The sequence below is a fragment of the Elgaria multicarinata genome, chromosome 1 (genome assembly GCF_023053635.1).
Source record: "Elgaria multicarinata webbii isolate HBS135686 ecotype San Diego chromosome 1, rElgMul1.1.pri, whole genome shotgun sequence".
NCBI lineage: Eukaryota > Metazoa > Chordata > Lepidosauria > Squamata > Anguidae > Elgaria > Elgaria multicarinata.
The window spans coordinates 92039581-92062003 of NC_086171.1; the positions used below are offsets into that span (position 1 = coordinate 92039581).

The following is a 22423-nucleotide window of genomic DNA, read 5'->3' on the forward strand; positions in this document are numbered from 1 at the left end:
GCCAGGCTGAGATCTGTAACTGGATGTCTAGGAGTAAACTAAAGCTTAACCCGGAGAAGACTGAGCTGATGGCGATTGGCCGAGGTCAGCGGCTGGCAGATTTGAGGCAGGAGCTCGTAGATCTGCCTATTTCAGAAATCCGACCAAGGATTGTGACTGAGGCGCGGGACCTGGGTGTTATTCTTGACCAGTCCCTAACTATGTCATCACAGTGGGGGCCGTGGTTCGGAGTTGCTTTTATCAACTCCATGTGCTCCGCCAAGTTCGCCCCTTTCTGTCAGAGGCTGATCTTACCACCGCAGTCCAGGCCCTGGTTCTTTCCAGACTGGACTATTGCAACCTGTTGTATACAGGGCTTCCCTTGAAGCAAATCCAACGCCTACAGGCTGTACAAAATGCAGCAGCCAGGTTGGTCAAGGGGCTCCCGAAGTGGCCTTCTATCACTTTGGTGCTTCAAGAACTCCATTGGCTGCCGGTGGCTGCTAGGGTGAGCTACAACGTCTTGTTGACCATGTATAAAGCCCTGCATTGCTTGAGTCCTGGATACCTGAGCACTCGCCTTTCTCCTGTGTCTCACTATTGGCAGACTCGCTCTCAGGAGCAGGGTGCCCTGATGGTCCCCCGCTACAAATTGGAATGTGCCGGGGCCAGGGCTTTTTCAATGGAACAATGTGCCACTGGAGATTCGACAGGCTCCCACTTTCAATTGCTTCAAACGCCTTTGTAAGGTGTTTTTATTTTCACAAGAGCCTGGGGAGGGGGTGGTTTAAATTGGGGTTGAGGGCTTTTAATGGTTTGAGGGTGAGGGTTTTAATGGAACTGTCTTAATGTGGGTTGAGGGTTTTAATGGAATTGTTTTATATGTTATTGTAAAGCGCCTCGATGCCAGAAATGGTGAGGCGGCGCTATAAAAATGCTTTAAATAAATAAATAAATAATAAATAAATTACTCCCAGGTAACAGGATTGCAGCCTGAATCAAAGGGCAAAGAAAAGGTGTTCTTGCATTCCCCCTCTTAAACCCTTTTTTCTGGAAGTTCAATAGAGCTCAGGTATGTAGGATCGTTCTTTCAAAATCCCTCCCTCCTGCTGTGGTTGACAGGCGCTTCTTCCAGTTGCGCCTTGGTGAGAGGAGGCAAGCAAGCGGTGGGAAGGGATTCCGCAGGGTCCTAAAGCTCGGGCAGCTTCTCTCTCCCCTCCTCCTCTCCGTTCTTCATGGGGGGAGGCAGAGACAGAAGCAGCAGAGGCCAGCTCATTCTCCTTGGTCTCATCTCCTCATTCCCTGCCCGGTCCCTGCAAGCACTTTGGATAGCGAAGGGCAGCAACAGCACTGACCGGGCCGCCCTGGTTTAGGAGGAGACCATCAGGGATCTTGGGCAAGGACGTTTGGCTGCTCTTTTCCCGTGTAAATAGGCTTGGTTTGTAAAAGCGCACACGTGTATGTTTGCAAGCTTTTATGCACTATATAAACGCTACATAACTGGAATGGGATAATTTGAGGGGAATCTAGGACAAATGTGTACATGGGATGAAGCTTTCATTCTCTCTGCAAAGAGAAATCAGTGGAGTGTAATTTTGTAAGGTGGATTACGAATCTCTAACAAAGCATTTTCAGCAGCCTCACAAACTACAATTCCTGAATTTTGCAGGGAGAAGTTATGACAGTTAAACTAGTATAAACCTAATTCACAAGCTGAATATGAGCCAACAGTGTGATATGGCTGCAAGAAAGGCAAATGCTATTTTGGGCTGCATTAATAGAAGTAGAGCTTCTAAATCACGTGAGGTCCTGGTTCCTCTCTATTCGTCCCTGGTTAGGCCTCATCTAGAGTATTGCGTCCAGTTCTGGGCACCACAATTCAAGAAGGACACAGACAAGCTGGAGCGTGTTCAGAGGAGGGCAACCAGGATGATCAGGGGTCTGGAAACAAAGCCCTATGAAGAGAGACTGAAAGAACTGGGCATGTTTAGCCTGGAGAAGAGAAGATTGAGGGGAGACCTGATAGCACTCTTCAAATACTTAAAAGATTATCACGCAGAGGAGGGCCAGGATCTCTTCTCAATCACCCCAGAGTGCAGGACACAGAATAACGGGCTCAAGTTAAAGGAAGCCAGATTCCATCTGGACATCAGGAAAAACTTCCTGACTGTTAGAGCAGTACGACAATGGAACCAGTTACCTAGGGAGGTTGTGGGCTCTCCCACACTAGAGGCATTCAAGAGGCAGCTGGACAACCCTCTGTCGGGGATGCTTTAGGGTGGATTCCTGCATTGAGCAGGGGGTTGGACTCGATGGCCTTGTAGGCCCCTTCCAACTCTGCTATTCTATGATTCTATGTTTCTAGTGATATATTTGTTTGGTTTCTTGCTAATAATGCCCATGAGCCAAAGGGTGATGACAGACATAGTATTTCAAGAGAAGTCAGAATCTTCACTGGTGATGTGAGCCTGGCCTGGTGCTGCTGAGATGTATAAGAAACTTTTAAAGCAAGGTAAAAAATGCTAAATGTGTTTTGGTTTACATCTTCTTCAGGGACAAAATAATGTAACTTGTTGGCATCCTTCAATAAAGCATCATCTCATGTGGTTTGCCCCTAAAGAAGGTGTAAACTGAAACACATTGCACATTGTATGCTTTACATTAGGGTTTTGTGCATGTTTCAGCACCATATTGAGGCTTCACCTCCTTTTTACTCACTTGTGGCTTAAGAACATTGATGGAACCAAAGTCATGCATGCAGTGTAAAATGGTCACCTTCGGGTGAGGGTTGTGCCTATGTTATTGCTTCATTTGATGAGGCTGAACCACTGACATGTTTTGACACCTCAACAAGATGAGATGGAAGAGGTCAGGATGAAGGTTTCACTCTTGACTGTGAACTAGAAAAGCTAAAATGGATTTTTGTCCATTTCTCTTCAATCCAAGCTCTCCCTTTCACTCCTTTTTCTTTTATTAAGCAGATGAACAAATAAACAACCAAAAAGCCACAACTTAAGCCTAGTTCATCCACAGTACTGTGCTGGGGTTGCTCAAATCCTTTAGCTGACCCTAAAGTGGGTGGGGTGCAGATTAAGAAATTTCAAACTGCCTATACTTGCACGTTTGGCTCTGTCCAAGGTCAGAACTGTGTGCCTGGCTAGGAAATATCTGTGTGCCACTGAGCAACAGCAAAGTGTTTTCAAGTATTTCATATCGCCCTCTATTTTCTGACAAGTTGCACATCATGTTAGGAAATAGACCTTATTTTCAAGATATCCTAGCTCAATAAAGGGATTATTTTATAGGAAGTTGGGTATCCTTCCATGTACCGTTCTCTCAGATTTTCAAGCCCAGGGGTTGAGAGTTACCATGGCAGAGGTGGCTCAGAAGTGAACTGAACACAGGTTCTTAGGGGGTGAGAGCAAAGCTAAATCTATATTTCTGAGAGTAACAGAGGGAGGGACAACAAAACTAGCTTTTGAATAGCCTGGATAAAAGATTGCTAGTGAGCAAGCACTACTGCCTTCTCAGCTAGTAAGGGATCAAGTTACAGCATTTGGCCAGAACTCCCCTCCAACACCATTTTTTTGTCTGAGATTACATTTTGTCCTAGCATTCCCCAAAGAATCCTTGGTCCGTCATCCTGAGCCAAGAGCAGCTTGCAGAGGCCTAGTGATGGAGCAGACACGTAGCAGAGCGGGGGTAGAGAGTGCGAGAGGCCAAGAGAAAATGCCTTTTTATGGTTCCTTGCAAACTCTCAAGCATTCCAAGTAACGTTCCCTCCTCTAACTCTGAACGGAGCAACAACTTTTTCTCCCTCCCACTTAGGCTGCTTCCTGCAGGAAAATATCCATATTTTTTAGGGTGTTCTACTGCCACTGCTGCCTTCTCTAACACTGACATGAACATGAAAACGGTTGTTATTCTTTTAGTGTTGGCTCTGGCTACTATTTTTGCTTTAGTTTGTGTCTTGCTGACTAAAAAGGAAAAAAGCACCAGGTGTCCCCCTTCAGCACTGCAGAATTCCCCTGAGGGCAGAAGCAGCGATCAGAACGAAATCTTTGCTGACCTGACAGCAGAGGAGATGGCCCAAGTGGTGAAATATCTCAAGGACAATCTTGGTGTGCACCTGGAAGACGCATTCCATGCAAAGCCATCGGATAACTGCATCTACTCTCTGGATATGCACCTCCCCCCCAAAGCAAAAGTGCTGGGGTTCCTTGACAATGGAGGACGTCGGCCACTTCGGCAGGCATTGGCCGTGGTGTACTTTGGAGACCAACCAGACCCTAATGTCACAGAATTCACAGTAGGTCCTCTCCCAGATCCAACGTACCATCAAGACATCACACTGAAGAAATTTGGCAGGAAGGTGCCATATCACAGCAGACCAGTGACAGAGAAGGAGTATCGAGAAATTGATGCATTTGTTTTCCACAAACTCTTCAGTGCACCCAGTCTTCTTAAAGCATGTTGTGAGTATAATGGCACTAACTTGGCTACTCTGACCACAGCCCCCCGAGGGCTTGTCTCTGGTGATAGAGCCACCTGGTTTGTCCTGTTCCAGAATGTGGTGGGCAGTGGGTACTACCTCCACCCTATTGGCTTGGAGGTGCTAGTGGATCACAGCAGCCTGAATAGCTTTGAGTGGAAGCTTAAGAAAGTGTTCTACAATGGCCAGTATTATCAGGACTTGGCACAGCTGGAAAAGGAGTTCAAAGATGGGCGTATGAAGGAGGTGAGAGTGAAGATAGCCCAGCTACAGAATGATTTTGCTTCCAGGAAGACTTCTACCCCACATCCCCCTCCAGGCCCTTTTCAGTTTGAGCCCCATGGGACACGCTACAGTGTGACAGGCAGTCATGTTGCCTACCAGTCATGGACATTTGCCTTTGGGATGAACGTGTTCACAGGGCCACGTCTCTTCAATATCAAATTTCGCAATGAAAGGATTGTCTATGAGTTGAGTCTGCAAGAAGCCCTTGCCACGTATGGCTCCAACTGTCCAGGAGGGATGGTGTCCAGGTACATGGATGGCAGCTTTGGTATTGGGAAATTTGCTTATGAACTGGTTCGAGGTGTCGACTGCCCCTACATGGCTACATATATGGACCAACACTACTTGATAGACTCTGACACTCCAAAACTCAACAAGAACTCCTTTTGCATCTTTGAGCATGACATGGGTGTGCCTTTGCGTCGCCACTTTTCTAACTTGGGCTCCTTCTATTATGGGGGGTTAGCCAAATATGCCCTGGTCCTAAGGGCCATTTCCACCCTCATTAACTATGACTATGTCTGGGATTTTGTGTTCTACCAAAATGGAGCGATAGAAGTCAAGGTCCATGCCACAGGATACATCAGCTCTTCATTCTTCATGGGCGGGGGTACTGCATATGGAAACAGGGTAGGGGAGCACACACTTGGAACCATGCACAACCATCTAATAAACTACAAAGTCGACTTGGATATTGGAGGTAGGTCCCTATAATAACCCCAAATGCTACAATCTGCCACCCGAACTATGGAAATAACAGCCATATACTGACAGGAATGACTGCTGAGGTTGCCATGTCTTCCTGCTTCCTACTATAAATCTATATCCCCCCTTCCCAAATCCACATTCTACATTTCAACTAAATGTTGGGATTTGTCTGAATTTGCATACGCTTGTTTTAGTATTCAGATGTTTGTAGGGTTTGAAATATAGCAAGACTCACCTCCCGCTGGTAAGGCTCATAAGTGAGCTCAGAAAACCAGACTACGTTCACCAAACTTAGAAAATAACTTGGTTCTTTCAGAGTCCAATTTTGAGACTAATAAGCCCCCATAGCACACTCAATGACGTCAGCAGGAGCACAGTGAGGCCTAATTCCAACATGATTTGGATTAAGGAGGGTGTGGGGAGAGGGAAGAGTTGGTTACTTCTTTGGCTTGGATTACAATCTAAGCTAGAGAAGAACTCTAGGGGCTGTAATGCTTGCCTCATAGGCAGGGAAAAGAGAGGACCAGTGCTGTGGAGAGGGGTGGAGATAAATGTTGGCACAACTCCCATAATTTTCAGAGCTGCTGTATTTGAAATGATCCAATATATTAAAAGAACTGCATGATCTGAAAGGACTGAAAGCCCATCAAATCCTATCCACATCTTGAGGAAGAGAGTAGATTGCATGTGTTTCCAGAACTGATTTTTGGATGATTCTCTGTTCCTGTCTATTCATGCTGGGCAACCAGCTGTCAGGGATGCTTTAGGGTGGATTCCTGCATTGAGCAGGGGGTTGGACGCGATGGCTATTCTATGATTCTATGACCACTTTCAGCCTGCTCCCACAGTTTGCCCTGAGCAGAGATCAGGAGCAAATGAAGTGCATTGCAGGGTGGGACCTACAGTACAGAAGTTCTAGATGATTCACGCATGTTGCTGCTAGGGAAGTCATAGGCTTTGAGGACTAAAACAATAGGGGGATATGGCCTTTTTAAAAGAGCATTTGGTATTACTAGTAAAGAAAGTGAGCCAGGAACATTTTGTAAAGTCTGGGAGCTGGAAGAGCAACGTTCTCATGAAAACAGATGATGATGCAATAGCTGATTTCTTTAAACGGACCTGCATTCTGGATTAGCTTTCACAGCAACAGAAAACTATTGGCAGGATTAGGAAATGCAGGCACTTTCCCTCTCCTAATGGGTGCTCCCCATCTCCGTGCCATGCTTGTAACCCCACTCCATTCTCTTATGCATGGAAATTAGGAGCTGGAGGAGCTTTGGGGTGAAGGTTTCATTTGCTCAAATGCAGAGGAGCCACCCTGGGCCAGCAAAATTTGAGGCCTCAAGATACGTAGCAGGAAGCTCGTCTTAGCAAGTGAGTTGCCATGCAGAAAAGAGAATGCAGCGGTGTCATTGCAACACTGTCATTATAGCAGGTTTTCCTATAAAAAGGGCATGGCCATACCCAGCTCATTTTATCCAAGGTGGAGAGAACCCTTTTCAGCCCAAATGCTGCATTCCCTTGTGGCTCTCCTCCTGTGAGGGGAGCCAAAGCTTTTGTGACCCACTGAATAATTCTCAGATCCAGGAAATCTGGGTTCAGATTCCACCACTGCATTTGACTCACTGTGCAATTTTGGGTAAGCCAGGCTCCCCCCTCCCCGCCATCTCTGATACTCCCTAGTTCTCTATCTGTGCACAGGGAATAATAGTGACCTACTCCAGCGATGGGCAGAGCAAGGATTTCTTGGCAACAGCAAAGTGGCTTCCCCAACCTTCTAAATCAGGTTGTTAGATCCCTGCTCTATAGAAATTCTGATGTAGATCTGTGTATATACAGGCCGTCCCCAGTGTATGGCTCATTGGGGTTTGGTACATGGTTGGCTCCATCGCCTGAGCCAATATTGCATCCCCCAAGTTACCATTTTGCATCTGGCTCCCATTGGTGGATCTCAGGTGTGTAGTAAAAACAACAACAACAACAAGTTGACCCCACAAACCTGAAGTCTCCACAGTCTTGACCTACTCTACTGGGTTGTTAGGAAAGAAAACAGAAACAGTTAAAAAAAATGAAGTGATGGGTTGCTTCATGTGGCTGTAAGCTAATCAAATTAGGCAGGCCACGACAACAGGCAAACCAGAATAGTGAAACCAACAAAGTTTAGAACATGATCTGTGTTAAGGAGACGGTGTTCTTAGCTGATCTTAAAATGCTTCTATGAAACATAAGGAAGGAGGTGATCTCTATGAAATGTAGGGTGAGATATTGCAACAATCCTATAAGCAGGCCAACATTATTCTCATCTAACAGATGAAGAATGAGGCTGAGGAAAGTGAGTTGTGCAAGCCCAAATTATGAGACTGTGGAAGAGATGGAATCTGAACCCACATCTCCCCCATTCGCCCAGACTGACTTTGGTGTTTATTCCAATAGATATAAGAATCTACTTGCTTTGGTGAGGGTCTGTCCCAAGAAGCCAGGAGAGGCAGGAGGCCAGAAATGCAAGTTCTTGTCTCAGTCTTTGCTTTCCTTAGGAATCAACAACTCCTTGGTGGCTGTTGATATGGCATTTGAGTCTGTGCAGGCCCCCTGGAGCCCAGAACATCAGATCCAACGCCCAGTGCTCACAAGCCAAATCCTGGACAAGGAAGAAAAAGCTGCCTTTCCACTTGATGGCAAAATCCCTCGGTACCTGCACTTTGCCACCAGCCATCAGAACCGGTGGAATCATGAGCGCGCCTACCGCATCCAGATCATCACCTTTGCAGGCGACCACATGCCCCAAACTAGCACCATGGAGAGGGCCATCAGCTGGGGCAGGTAGGATCTACCGAGATCTTGTGTTGATCTTTCAGATGGATGCCACCCTCATTAAATAAAGCAGTGGTGGGCGAAAAAAGTTGGCATTTAACCACTACAGGGGGGTAAAACAGACAATTTAGCTTGTTTTCAAGGTAAATGTGTCTGTTTTAGATTTCAGAAGTAGTAACAGCCAATATTTTTTGCTGCCACTGCAGCAAATATGGGTGGTGCAATAATGGGTGGTGGGTTGGGGGTCACACTGGGGGAGGGGAGAAGCCACAAGTGCCCTACGGTTCACATGTTGCACATCCCTAAATTAAATGATTGTCCCTGGGGAAAGGGAGATGTGCTGGATGATAACCGTTACAGGCTAACCACTCAATTATCATCAAAGTAGAGGACAGCACTGATGCAGGAAATCTAGGGGCAGTGTTGCGTTGCTTAGAGATAGTGCAGCTACCCTGCTTTCTTGCTCCTCTCAATCCTCTCTCCCATCTGCCCCATGATCTATATGCTTCAGGTACAAGCTGGCTGTCACCAAACAGAAAGAGAAGGAGCAGAGCAGCACCTGCATCTATAATCAGAATGACCCCTGGGATCCACTGGTGGCCTTTGCTGACTTCATAGACAATGAGACTATCATCAATGAAGTGAGTGCTGAGATACCCCACATCACAACACGCCCCACACACAGTTTTAACGGGGAGGCAGAGCGAGCAAAAAGGGAACCATAATGGCCCCAGCACTGAGCAACAGATCAGTTGAAGCAGCTAAGGAAGGGCTGCCTAGGAAAGGCAAGCTTCAAGTGGCTGGCTGTTGTGGTGCCAAATGGAGAGCAAGGATGTCACACCTCTCCCAGATTCATTTGAGTGGTGGATGGCAGCTGTCAGAGGTGGAGATCAAAAGACATCCTGTACTTCTCCAGAGAGAACTTTAAAGGAGGGAGGGAGACACTGGGAGAGAAAAAGGACAACAGTTGAAATCAGCTTTCTCAAAACTTGTGCCTTGCAAAGGTGTTTTGCTGCCACTCGCAGGAGGGGCAGGGTGCCTGGTGAGCACCATGAGACCTCCATGAGTAGAGTGTGCTTATGGGCACTACTTTGGGTATCCCCAGCATTATATCAATTCAAACAGAAGGTTACCAGAGCATGGACCACTGCAGCCACACTACCCTTATCCGGGAACAGTTGTAGCAGGCAAATAAGCAGAAGCTGATAAGAGGCACTCTTGGTCACTGAGGTCACCTGGATCTCAAGTGGCAAAGCTGGATCAAGGAGTGCTCCCAAGTTACACACCTGCTCTTTCAGGGGAGTGCAGCCCCATCTAGAAGAGGCTGCACACCCAGTTCCTGATCATGGGTACCACCTGTCTTAACTGCATTTAATTTCAACTCATTGCCCTCACATCCAGCCCATTACTGAGTCCATACCTGGTTCAGCGCCTACCATGAAGACACCAATACAAGGGCCTGCACACATCTCAGTGGAAACCATTGCCCTGCTGACTGTGCTGCTCTGTGCTTCTGAGCTCAGTTGCACACCTGATGCAACAATGACCCACAGTGTGGTTATAAAACATCTGAACTGGTTGAGCAACATCTTCATTTGCAGCCAATTCTCAATTGACCCACCAGTTACAATGGATGCAGTTCCAATTCAAGCATACAGTAAACTGCAAAAGAGTGTGAACAATCTTCCATGCCTTTATCATCACTCATGTCTAAGCAGGGCACTCTTTCGCTTGGTGACTGACAGGTCTGGTGTTTTTTTCTTTTCTTTGTTGCTCTCCCCACCCTCCTTCCCATTTCCTTCTAGGATCTTGTAGCCTGGATCTCAGTTGGCTTCTTGCATGTGCCACATGCTGAGGACATCCCCAACACTGTGACCATCGGCAATGGGGTGGGATTTTTCCTTCGGCCTTACAACTACTTTGATGATGATCCCTCCGTCAGCTCCCCTGATAGTGTCTACTTCACAGCTGATCAAGATGCTGGCATATGTGACATCAACCAGGCTGCCTGCTTGCAAAAGAAAGCCTCATGTTCCCCCAGCCTACCTCCTTTCACTTACAGTGGCTTCACTAATTTAACAGGTCACTGACAAGAAGAATTTTGCATTTTGTCCCTTCACCTTGCCAAAACCTGACTCAGTTTTAGTTGAATAATAATGTTGTTAAGCCCAAACTATGCCTGACCTGAACATCCCCTATTCTACATATCTATTCTGTCTGCTCCCTTTCCTGTTGCTTGCTCCCTAAGGGTTATTAGTCTGGGACTGAGAAGTTTTTCCTCTTAGGCTAACTGGATACAGAGTTTCTTACATCTAAGAGTCAACGGGACGCTTCACACAACCATTTTTCATGTAATGGTTATATGGTAAAGCCACTACATGGGGCTTCTACGAGGATGTTGTAATCTTGTAAATGCTCTAGTACATACAGAAGTTTCCACCATTTGAAAAATTACTGGGAGTGTGAGTTGAGCTGGGAGGTGGCCATGATTTTGTTGCATATTAGACAGAGTCTCCATCATGGACATACTAAAACGATTGACATGCATTAAACCAAGGGTGATTATTAGTTGATTATACAATCGTGCTGTGCCAAACTCCCCCAACCCATGTGGGAACTCTATAAATTGAAGGGGGAAGTTTGCGATTATAATAGGAGGCAGTAGAGGGTGTCTGTTTGTTTTTTGCAATGTTTGCTCATTGCAGCTCTGCCACCACTTGAAATGGCAGAAAATCTTTAATGTAAAAAAAGAAATATATATATGAGAAAATCCTCTGCCTGCCTCCCATGATGTTTGTAAGCCCCCAGAGAATCCCCCCCCTCATCGTTTTTACGAGGCGACTTGAAACAGGAAAATATTGCCCTTCCAAATCTCCATTGCAGTGCAATTTCATAATAGCACAAGGCAGGCTGAGTGGATCTTTTGGGATGGTGAGCATAGCGTGAAGGTAGCAGTGACGCTGGTTTCAGCTGATAATAGCTGCTTCCAGGCAGGCAGCTCCTGGTACTACTAATCATTGGTCTTCAGCTGTAACTACAAGTGGGATTGCAACTGACTTCCCACCAATCAAGGGTATACGTCTTGCTTTGTTCCATCCATTCCTGTGGGTATGACATTGCTGCTCTGAGTGGGGAAGATTCAATTCACATGTGTGGCTATTAAAAGAAAAATGGCAAGAAATCCTTTAAACACACACACACAAAATTATTTAATTAATGTCAAAGTGTGTATTCTTTTAAGTCGGATTGCCTCAGGAAAAATGTTGTCAAAATGTCTCTATTGATTGCAGTATGTGTGTGTATGTGCAATGGGGGGGGGCTGCATCCTCAAAAACAGCTATTAGGGAGCAAAGGCATGCAAAGACTCTGTAGCTCCAAGCATCCTTGCAGGATAAAGGGGCTTTCTGCTCAACATCCATTTTTAAGGATCCAGCCTTTCTTCACCCCCATACAAATAAATGGTCATCACTATAAGCTCCATCACACCAGCATTATAGTCTGCTGTCACAGTGAATTGCATGCAAAGGACTCAGATGACATCGACCATGTCCTGCTGTGATTGTGGTTCTTCCCCCCCCCCCCCCCTTAGCGATGTATTTTCACATGCGGAAAGTCCGGTTCTTCTAGTAATGCTAAAGCACACCGCTCAAATTTCAAAGTGTATTTTCATTGTTTTCAATCTGATGTTCTGTGGGTGTGTTTTCAAGGGGCGGTATTGCTGACAAAAAAAAGGGGCATGCCTTTTCTCCAGCGGGCTGCGTAGCTTCTCCCCTCCCTTTTCCCTCTCTCCTTTTTAATAAAAGGAAGTTTTAGTTGATTAATCAATTAATCTATGGATTAAATTTGCATGTGGGTTATAAGCACTCCCTCTGGAGCAAGAAGAGGTCCCATTGAACTCTATGTTCTTACTCCTGCATAGGCTTTTTCACCTTAAAAGAAATGTGGAAAATGCACTCTCCTTGCCAGCAGCGCCCTCATTTTTAAAGATAAAGAGTTCCAAATTGGCACAGTGATAGGTCTTAAGGAGGGCTTTCAGCATGCCCAATTTGAATCCGATTGGATCATCCCTAATTTTAAGGGATTTTTTAAAATGGAAATTAAACAAATGCTTACATCTGCATAAGTTTTAAAGATAAAGAGATCCAAATTTGCACAGTGATCGCTCTTAAGGAGGGCTTTTAGCATACCAAATTTGAATCAGATTGGGTTATCCCTTGATTTTTTATGGTTTTTTAAATCCCCCTTAAATTCTTTTCCTCTGTTTTGCACCAGTGCGAAGGAACGTAGGATTGATCTTCCATTCCTTTGATCATGCAAAGCTGTGCATCTTCAAGTTCATAAACTTCAGATCTGCTGGTTCCCTTACTCAAAAGGAAATCCCATTGATTTCAACTGCTAAAGTCACATACAGGCTTACCTTTGAGTAAACCCCATTGGACAGAGAGAGTCTTACTTCTGAGTAAACACATATTCCAGTTCTAGAGAGCCACAGAGGGCTTGTGTGCATGTGTGTGTGTGTGTGCGTTTGACAGATGGAGCGTGTATGAGAAGTGCACCGTACGAGGCAGCGAGTGAGGGGAACCGGGTTTGCCTGGTACCCTTTCCACAAGGCTTGGACACCAGCTGTCTCTGCAGTTGGCTGAGGATACCAATCCCGGGAGGGCTGCAGCGGCGGCTTCTTTTCTTATTCCAGGTGGGGCCCCCTCTGTTTTGTATCAAGGGGAGGTGGAGAGGCAACCTTGAGTCAAGCAGCAGGGAAGCAAGAGCCCCGTGTCTCTTTCCATCCAGGTGGGCACTTTACTGAAGTGGGATTCTCTCTCTCTCTCTCTCTCTCTCTCTCCCCCCCTCCACACCCCCTTTTACTTTCTTTCTACCAGCCTGATCCCAGGCAGTATTTAGTGCTCCTAACCAGGACTTACTTCCCAGTAAAGACATGTAGGAGGGCGCTTAATGACTTACAGGAGATATCCACGAAACTACTTGGGGGGGAGAAGTCCTTGTTTTCCCCAAATCTATTCAGCAACAAGAGAAGCTACCGCCAAAGAAAAAGCAGAGCAACACCCTGGTATCCCCATGTCCATCACAGTCAGTGCAGGAGGGGCAGGAAGTTGTCCAACCACCAACAACCGATAAAGTGTAGGGGGAGGTACGAAGGATATCCGTGGGCGGATGCAATAGCTGATTCACAGGTGCACAGGGGAGGAGAGGTGGAAAGATGCATGAACACTAAAGGCACATAGGTGTAAGTGATCAGGGCGTCACACACTACGGAAATGAAGGGGGATAACACGAGGGCAAAAGTGTAGGTGTGATGGAGCTTTATCTCTAGGGGGTAGTGATAAGGCTGCATTCCTGAAAAAGGGCGGGTGGTGGGCGGTAAAAGCACCTTCCTTGCCAAGGCTCCTTGGGGAAACAGGGAGTGTGCTGGGTGGTCTCTTGAGCCTCCTCAGCCATTTCCCAGCACCCACTCCACCACCACTTTGTAAGAAAGCAACTTTGTGTTTTTCAAAAAAAAGAAGGAAAAAAAGTAGCACCTCCCTTTCATTTAAGTGCTAGATGGGAATATTTTAATATTTAATAGCCAGAAAAGTGTTTTGGTGCTACTTAAAAGAAAGGCAAACAAACACATGCTGCTGGGACTGAAGGGGCGTGGCCTGATTGCTCTCAGCAGCTGAGTGGGCTGGTAGTCTTATTCTGTTTCCTGACTCCAGTGTAGCAGAAACAAAAAGCGACTATGGACCGAAAGGATTCTCCAGTAGTGGTAACCTGCAAGGTGTGTGCAATGTTCATGTTCCTGCCTGAGATCAACATGGCATGCACCTGCAACACGTGCAAGCTGGTTGCACTACTGGAAGAAAAAATGAGTGTCCTTGAGCAGCGAGTGTCCACCCTCCAAGGAATAAGGGAAGACAAAGAGTTCTTAGAGAGAATGGCGGAACTTCAACAGCAAAGAGAAGCACAGGAGGTGGACGAGCAACAGCAAGTTCAAGCAGAAGTGAGGGATGCTGAGGTGAGGAAGGCCAAGGAAGAGGAAACTTCCTGGAAAAGGGTAACAGGAGCAGAAGACACACTCTGCACCAATGGAACCACTAGAGCTATGTAACCACTTTCAGCTACTGGAAGATGAGGCTGGAGGACAGTCTGCAGAGGAAGAATTACCTGGGACCCCATGCAGCAGTGAGCAGAGGCAACAATACCAAGGCCTACAACAACAACAAGAAGAGAAGAGCAGTTGTTGTGGGAGACTCCCTGCTGTTTGGGATTGAAACTCAAGTATGTTGCGAAGACCAATAGACTCACCAGGTATGCTGTCTCCCTGGAGGACAGATAAGAGACATGACTGAAGTGTTGCCAAAGCTGTGTTACCAAAGCCCACTGACACATATCTTTTTCTCCTCAACCACGTGGGAACAAATGATACTGCCAAGCGGAGCTACGAAGAAATCACATCAGACTTTAAAGCTCTGGGAAGGAAACTCAAGAACTTTGGGGCCCAGATAGTTTTCCCATCCATCCTCCCAGTTCGCGGAGGAGGATTAGAAAGAGAAAGAAAAATACTCTGGGTGAACAACTGGCTACAAAGGTGGTGCTGACATGAGAGATTTGGATTCTGGGACCATGGGCTACACTACTTGAAAGTTAGGCTGTAGCTAGACCTAAGGTTTATCCCAGGATTGTCCTGGAGTCAAACCTGTTCATCTAAGTGCCACACAGGGCATCCAGCGCTCAGGCAGGGAAGAACTCAGGATGATCCTGGGATAAACCTTCGGTCTAGCTACGGCCATAGACTGCTGGCAAGGGACGGGTTGCACCTCACAAGGGCTGTGAAGATTGCCTTGGTATGACTACTCCATTAGTGGCAGGAACTTCAGCAGCATGTGCTGCCCTGATATGTTCTTGTGAATTTCCCTTTGCTGTGATCACATTGGTCATGGTTTGTGAAGTGAAATAAATGGGTTGTGTGTTTTCAATTCTGTATTTGCTTGATATGCATGGTTGAAATGGGACTATATATTTGCTTGTGTATAGTTGATTACATATGAATATGTGTGGAATAGATGAGTTTCTCGTGAGGTGCTTTGGTGTGTGGTTTGTAAAGACCCATATGCGTATAATACATGGTTAGGTATATGCAGTGGAATCTGGCTTCTATAATATGGCTTCTGTTGCAAACAATTTACATATGTGGATGGGTGCTTCCTGTAAGAGTATGCACTTATTGTAGGCCTTATTGTATTGTGTTTTGCGTCAGCAGATCAGGGAACACCAGTTTGGTGTGCAAAAGTTTTTGATTTCATGGAAGGTTATGAGTTACTCAAAGTCAGAAAAGAATGCAGGCAATTGCATGAAAAATATGGTATACGTGTCTCATCACTTGTACGTGCAGATTAATGTCATATCCGTAATGAATGATATATGAAGGAAAATATTACCCAAGGGTGTATACTCAGATTCTCACTCTTAACGTTTTCACACATTACCATTTAATTCACTATTGCAGTTTATAGAAATGTTTAAACAGAAGAAGTGCACCACAAAGCCAAGCATTTTTTTCCTCTGTGCATGGGAAAGAGCAACACATCATGTATTCGGAGAGTTTGAAATAGTTATCGGAAACTGACTAGGGGAGAGGAATAACTAACTGCAGACCTCCAAATGGCTAGGCGTTGTGGGTTCCAAAACTGTACCTATCTGCAGCGTGTGTGTGTGTGTGTGTGTGTGTCGGTCGGAGGGGGGCGTCCTTTGTGTGCCTGTTACACATGTGCAGCATGTAATACGGGGAAAGGAATACTGACCTACCTACCAGTTTTAAGGTCTATTCAAATCATGTATGCTAAGAAATATCAAAATGGTGACAGACGGTTGTAGGGATAAAGCTGCAAGTGTTCCAAGACCATCTGCTTACAGCAAAGAAAAAATTCCAATCGCCAATAAGGACACAACTTTTCTGTTCGGCCACCAGAAGACAGTCCCTATAAGTCACTGATAAGCAACTAATCATTCTTGGTTTCATTGAGTTGTGAATGGCCATGTGTTCCTGCTGTCATTTGGAATAAAGTAATGCATCTATGCTGCAATGCTAAACCTCAGCTGCTGTCTATAATGGCTCACCCCACCCACTCCATTTCGGGGGGGGGCAGGGGGCTATTAATAAATTCACACTGAATTGTTTTACCACCGGACATGCTGCTACTATCATAGGAACTAGTTCTGTGCTGGGGGGGAAACGTCCACATTTTTTAGCATTATCATTTAATCTTACGTGTTGCATTCTTCTGTTTACCTTACTGATGAGGTAGCCAAGGAGGGTGTACAAATGTCCTGCTTTTCATTGTACAATAACCTCTCCAGCAGCCTGTAGCCTTCCTGCACGTCAGTTAAAGCCCAGGGGAAGACATCGAGAGGCAATTCCTCCCCATAGTGCATTTTCAGATCAGGAAGCCCAGGCAGACTGGGAGGCTGCAGAGCAATGGAGAGACGTGTAATAGAAAGAAAGAAAAATACAGAGAGGCAAGGTAGGCTCAAAAACACTACCAAAAGATTATTATTTTTGGGAATTCCCACAAGGAGGAGCCATGGCCTCAACCAGCAAAGCCCCTTCTTCCACAGCCCACCTTTTCCCAAGGCACCAGGTGGGAACGGTGTAAAAGCCGGAACGGAACGGAACAGGTCGGAACGACCCCATTATATTAAAAAAACCATACCAAAAACAGTGGCATGTGTTTGCAACACTTGGGAACAATATTTTAGGACTAAAACCATGCCAATATTATATCATTATTAACCCCAGAACTCCCAAAACAACATCCGGAACAGAATGGGATGGCCAGAACGGCCACTACTGAATGAGCGATATCAACCAAACTCACCAGTCATGCATAACTCCATGGCAGGGATGCAATAAGCCACAAAAAGTGCAAAGAAACTGCGTTCCGATAACCGTTCCGCGCACAGCGCATATTGCGCAAAACGGGCGAGGACAGCAGCTTCCAAGTGAAGTATGTTAATCAAACTCACCAGACACACATTACTAGGTGAGCCTGATGTAATAAGCTCCAAAAATTGCCCCCAAACCACGTTCAGATACCCGTTCCGGGCAAAAACGCGTATTGCGCAAAATGGGCCGTAACAGCAGCTTCCCAATGAGGTAAGTGAACCAAACTCACCAGATGCACATAACTAGGTAGGACAAATATAGAAAGCGCCAAGAGTTGCCCCAAAACCACGTTCAGATACTCGTTCTGGGCAAAAACACGTATTGCGCAAAAGGGCCGTAACGGCAACTTCCCAATGAGGTGAGTCAACCTCATATTCAAATGTCCAAAGTGTTGTGAGAAATGAATAATCTACACTGTAGGAAAAAAATTATGTTAACAGGTGCTATATGTTAGCATTTACATTTACACACACAGAGTATATATAGATAGATATTATGTACATTGTTTTTGTTCTTACTGTTTGTGGTTATTTTTCTTGTATTCATGTTTTCATAAAGAATATGACTAAAGAAGCGTATATGTTAATAAATCTTCAGAACATCACAGCCAATGACAATGGGTTATACTGAATCAAACAAATGGTCAACCTAGCTCCCTCTTATTCACATGGGGCTAACCTATTCAAGACACCTAACATACAATTAAAAATTGTGTGATTGGCTTTTAAAAATAAATCCCATGTTTGGGGAGGGGAGGGGTACCTGTCAAGATTGTGGAATGTGGGCATTAACGCTTTGTCTCCTGGTGTGATAAGGGTGGCCAGATGACCCGGAAAACCCGGGAGACCTCTGGAAAAACGGAGATCTCCAGGGCAACCGGGACTGGCACCCAATTTCCTGGGGGAAAGGGCTGAGGGGGAAGGCCTCCATCAGCCCTGGAAGGGGTTGGGGGCCTCATTTTTGGACTTCCTGGAACGCAGCCTCCAGTACTCCCATGGCAATCCTCAAAAGACCTGGGCTTTTTTGGCAGAACATTTATATCCCACCTGTCACCCAGAAACGCATGGTGAACTACAATGGTCTTTCCCAATTTTGTAATAACCCTGTGGGATAAGTTAGGTTGAAAGATGTGAATAGCCAGAGGTCATTGTAAGCTTCATGATGGACTGAGACAGCCCAACCCCAACAATGCCATCATAGACTGATATTTTAAGCACACTACCAAACCACATGACAACTATGGGCTTCGGTAGGAAACCATCTTTGCAGAACTTCACTCTGGATTCTGAGAAAGTTTATTAAATGTTCCAGTTAGTACAATGAAAGTGGTTTATTTGATTGCATTCACACACATAGAAGTTGCCTTTCGAGGCAATTTCCCGACAATAGATAGTGCCTCATTTTCCTCACCCATAATTTTCTTTTCCAGCTAATTTTGGGAATATGAACTATGGCCCCGAATGGGTAGCAGAACCTGACTTTCATGGAAATTTCAGAGTTTATTATATCTGTCCCATCTAGTAATGTTCTTCTGGTGAGTTTCGTTGACTTACCTCATTGGGAAGCTGCCGTTACGACTCGTTTTGCGCAATACAGACTTTTGCCTGGAACGGGTATTGGAACGTGGTTTCGGGGCAACTTTTGGAGCTTTTTACATCTGTCCCACCTAGTAATGTGCATCTGGTGAGTTTGGTTGACTTACCTCATTGGAAAGCTGCCGTTACGGCCCGTTTTGAGCAATATTGGGTTTTGCCTGGAACGGGTATTGGAACGTGGTTTCGGGGCAACATTTGGAGCTTTTTACATGTGTCCCATCTAGTAATGTGCGTCTGGTGAGTTTGGTTGACTTACCTCATTGGGAAGCTGTCGTTACGGTGCGTTTTGAGCAATACACGTTTTTGCCGAGAACGGGTATCTGAACGTGGTTTCAGGGCAACTTTTGGAGCTTTCCATATTTGTCCCACCTTGTCATGTGCATCTGGTGAGTTTGGTTCACTTATCTCATTGTGAAGCTGCCGTTAAGGCCCATTTCGCGCAATACGCGTTTTTGCCCGGAACGGGTATCTGAACGTAGTTTCGGGGCAACTTTTGGAGCTTTCTCTATTTGTCCCACATTGTCATGTGCATCTGGTGAGTTTGGTTGACTTTCCTCATTGGGAAGCTGCTTTTACGGCCCATTTTGCGCAACACAGACTTTTCCCCGGAATGGGTATCTGAACGTGGTTTCGGGGCAACTTTTGGAGCTTTCTATATTTGTCCCACCTAGTTATGTGCATCTGGTGAGTTTGGTTCACTTATCTCATTGGGAAGTTGCCATTACGGCCTGTTTTGCGCAATATGCGTTTTTGCCCGGAACAGGTATCTGAACGTGGTTTGGGGGCAATTTTTGGAGCTTTCTATATTTGCCCCACCTATTTATGTGTGTCTGTTGAGCTTGGTTGACTTACCTCATTGGGAAGCTGCCGTTACGGCCCATTTTGCGCAATACGTGTTTTTGCCCGGAACGGGTATCTGAACGTGGTTTCGGGGCATTTTTTGGAGCTTATTACATCAGGCTCATCTAGTAATGTGTGTCTGGTGAGTTTGATTAACATACTTCACTTGGAAGCTGCTGTCCTTGCCCGTTTTGCGCAATATGCGCTGTGCGCGAAACGGTTATCGGAACGCAGTTTCTTTGCACTTTTTGTGGCTTATTGCATCCCTGCCATGGAGTTATGCATGACTGGTGAGTTTGGTTGATATCGCTCATTCAGTAGTGGCCATTCCGGCCATCCCATTCTGTTCCGGACGTTGTTTTGGGAGTTCTGGGGTTAATAGTGATATAATATTGGCATGGTTTTAGTCCTAAAATATTGTTCCCAAGTGTTGCTAACACATGCCACTGTTTTTGGTATGGTTTTTTAATATAATGGGGTCGTTCCGGCCTGTTCCGTTCCGGCTTTTACACCGTCCCCACCAGGTGCGTGCTGGGTTCCCGCTCGCCTTGCCTAGAGGCTGAGCACGACGTTCCCGCCTCTTTTTGCCTTCCCTCAGCATGGAAAGGGAAGCAACTCCACTTCACTCCGGGACAGTGTGGGCGATGGCTGCCCAGCGCCTCCTTTTTTAACCCACCAAGCTAACATGTTTAAAAGGCATTTGCCTCCTCCCTTTCCCCCCTCCCAGATGGATAGTCCTCCTGTAGCTAAACAATAACAGAAACAAACATGTTAATCATTACAATAACAAAGAATCTTGTGGCACCTTAGGCTACACATAGAATCATAGAACAGCAGAGTTGGAAGGGGCCTACAAGGCCATCGAGTTCAACCCCCTGCTCAATGCAGGAATCCACCCTAAAGCATCCCTGACAGAGGGTTGTCCAGCTGCCTCTTGAAGGCCTCTAGTGTGGGAGAGGCCACAACCTCACCAGGCAACTGATTCCATTGTCGTACTGCTCTAACAGTCAGGAAGTTTTTCCTGATGTCAAGCTGGAATCTGGCTTCCTTTAACTTGAGCCCGTTATTCCGTGTCCTGCACTCTGGGAGGATCGAGAAGAGATCCTGGCCCTCCTCTGTGTGACAACCTTTTAAGTATTTGAAGAGTGCTATCATGTCTCCCCTCAATCTTCTCTTCTCCACAGTAAACATACCTGGGAGTAAACCCCATTAAGCTCAAGGGCACTTATTTATAAGTTGATGGGCATAAGATTGTACTTCTGAAGATAAAAGGTGCAATCCTGTGCATGTTTAGATTTAAAAAACACCCTACATCTCTTAGCTTCCCCTCAGCCAGCATGACTGGCTAGGGCACGCTGGGAGTTGTAGGCCTTTTTTCTGTCTAAACATGCCTAGGATTGCGCCCTGTTTTGAGTTAATAGCTAGGTGGATTTTATATTTTCAAAAATGGAGTTGACTATTGTCAGCTACTTTCTTGTTCCCTGTAGTCCTGGGGGCACTGGAGTCATCGCATCACCGGGTAGAGCCCAAGATGAATGCCGGCACACCCTCCTATATCATTTTATGATTAATAACATCCTGACAATAACAGTTAGCTCCCCCACTACCATTGAAATTACCACCACCGCCCTGACAATTTTTTTTGTCACATTTTGCCTGATGAAGAGCTCTGAAGATCTCAAAAACTTGTACATTTTTATGATCTTTGAGTTGGCCTAATAAAAGTATGGCATTATGGATTTTGATTCTCTTTCTCCCGCCACCCTCCTTATGTTGAACATGGCTGCCTTTGCTTTTCTTCTTTAGGGTGCAATCCTATGAATGTTTAGCCAGGAAAACATGTATTTCAAATGAAAATATAAATAAATAAAATTTGTCCCGGTTTTGTGAATGCAGAATATGGCAACCCTATATACATGTCTACACACAAGTCAGACCCATTGAGTACTCCTAAAGTGGGATAGCAGTCTAAATTAGGTTTTATCATATTGTTAGTTGTTTTGAGCACATTTGTTTTTAAAGGTGAGATATACATTAAATAAATTTCTGCAGTTTTTAACAGTTTGATTTGCTAAACTCCATCTTGTAGATGCCTAGCATGGACTGCTCTCTATAACATTTATGCTGATAGTAATTTCACTGGAGTCTCTCTTTTTTAGGTCAAATATCTGCAAGAGAAGGAGAAATAGAATTTTCTACATGAGGTTTTTAACCTGCACCTTTACCAAAGTTTCTGCTTCTAGATTTTTTTGTGGGATTAAGATCAGCTCCTTTACATGTGTGTGTGTTTTTCCAGGGGGGGTCTTCCTCTGCTTTTCCATTTGTTCCATTACACAACCCCTAGGTGGCATTGTGGTATAGCAGAATTGCACAAATAAGTTAGGATTCTATAATGCCATTCAGAAAAATACCAGACTTTCCTCATTAGGAAAATAAACTGTGATAATGGTTACAAAGCACACAAGAGGTTCTGGAGGATGACAACATCATGTAAAGGACCAGCAAACACTTTGAATGAGGAATCAAGAGCACACAATAAAAGTATTATGTAGAAAAGGCTCACAGTTAGGGCAGGGGTGGGGGATGGAGAAGCTATAAGAAAGGGGCAATGTATTGAGGGGCAATCTTTTTATAATAATAACATAGACTTTCTCAAATAAGTTGGTCATCTCTCTGTGGAACGTTGTGTTTCAGTTGCATTTGATTGTTCTGTCTTTGGAAAAAGAAGCCTGCCTCCATGTGTAACAGGCAACATGTGACATGTTTCTGGCCATC

The 22423-nt window shown here is 45.4% G+C and overlaps 1 protein-coding gene across 1 annotated transcript; it reads left to right on the plus strand.

The window, feature by feature from the left end:
* The first annotated feature begins 3603 nt into the window (after positions 1-3603).
* On the plus strand, positions 3604-12028 carry LOC134402665 (membrane primary amine oxidase-like). The gene is made up of 4 exons (XM_063132292.1): positions 3604-5456; positions 7999-8284; positions 8787-8916; positions 10081-12028. Exons 1-4 carry the CDS (start codon positions 3719-3721, stop codon positions 10363-10365), a joined length of 2439 nt encoding a protein of 812 aa, XP_062988362.1. The 5' UTR covers positions 3604-3718; the 3' UTR covers positions 10366-12028.
* The last annotated feature ends 10395 nt before the right edge of the window (positions 12029-22423 follow it).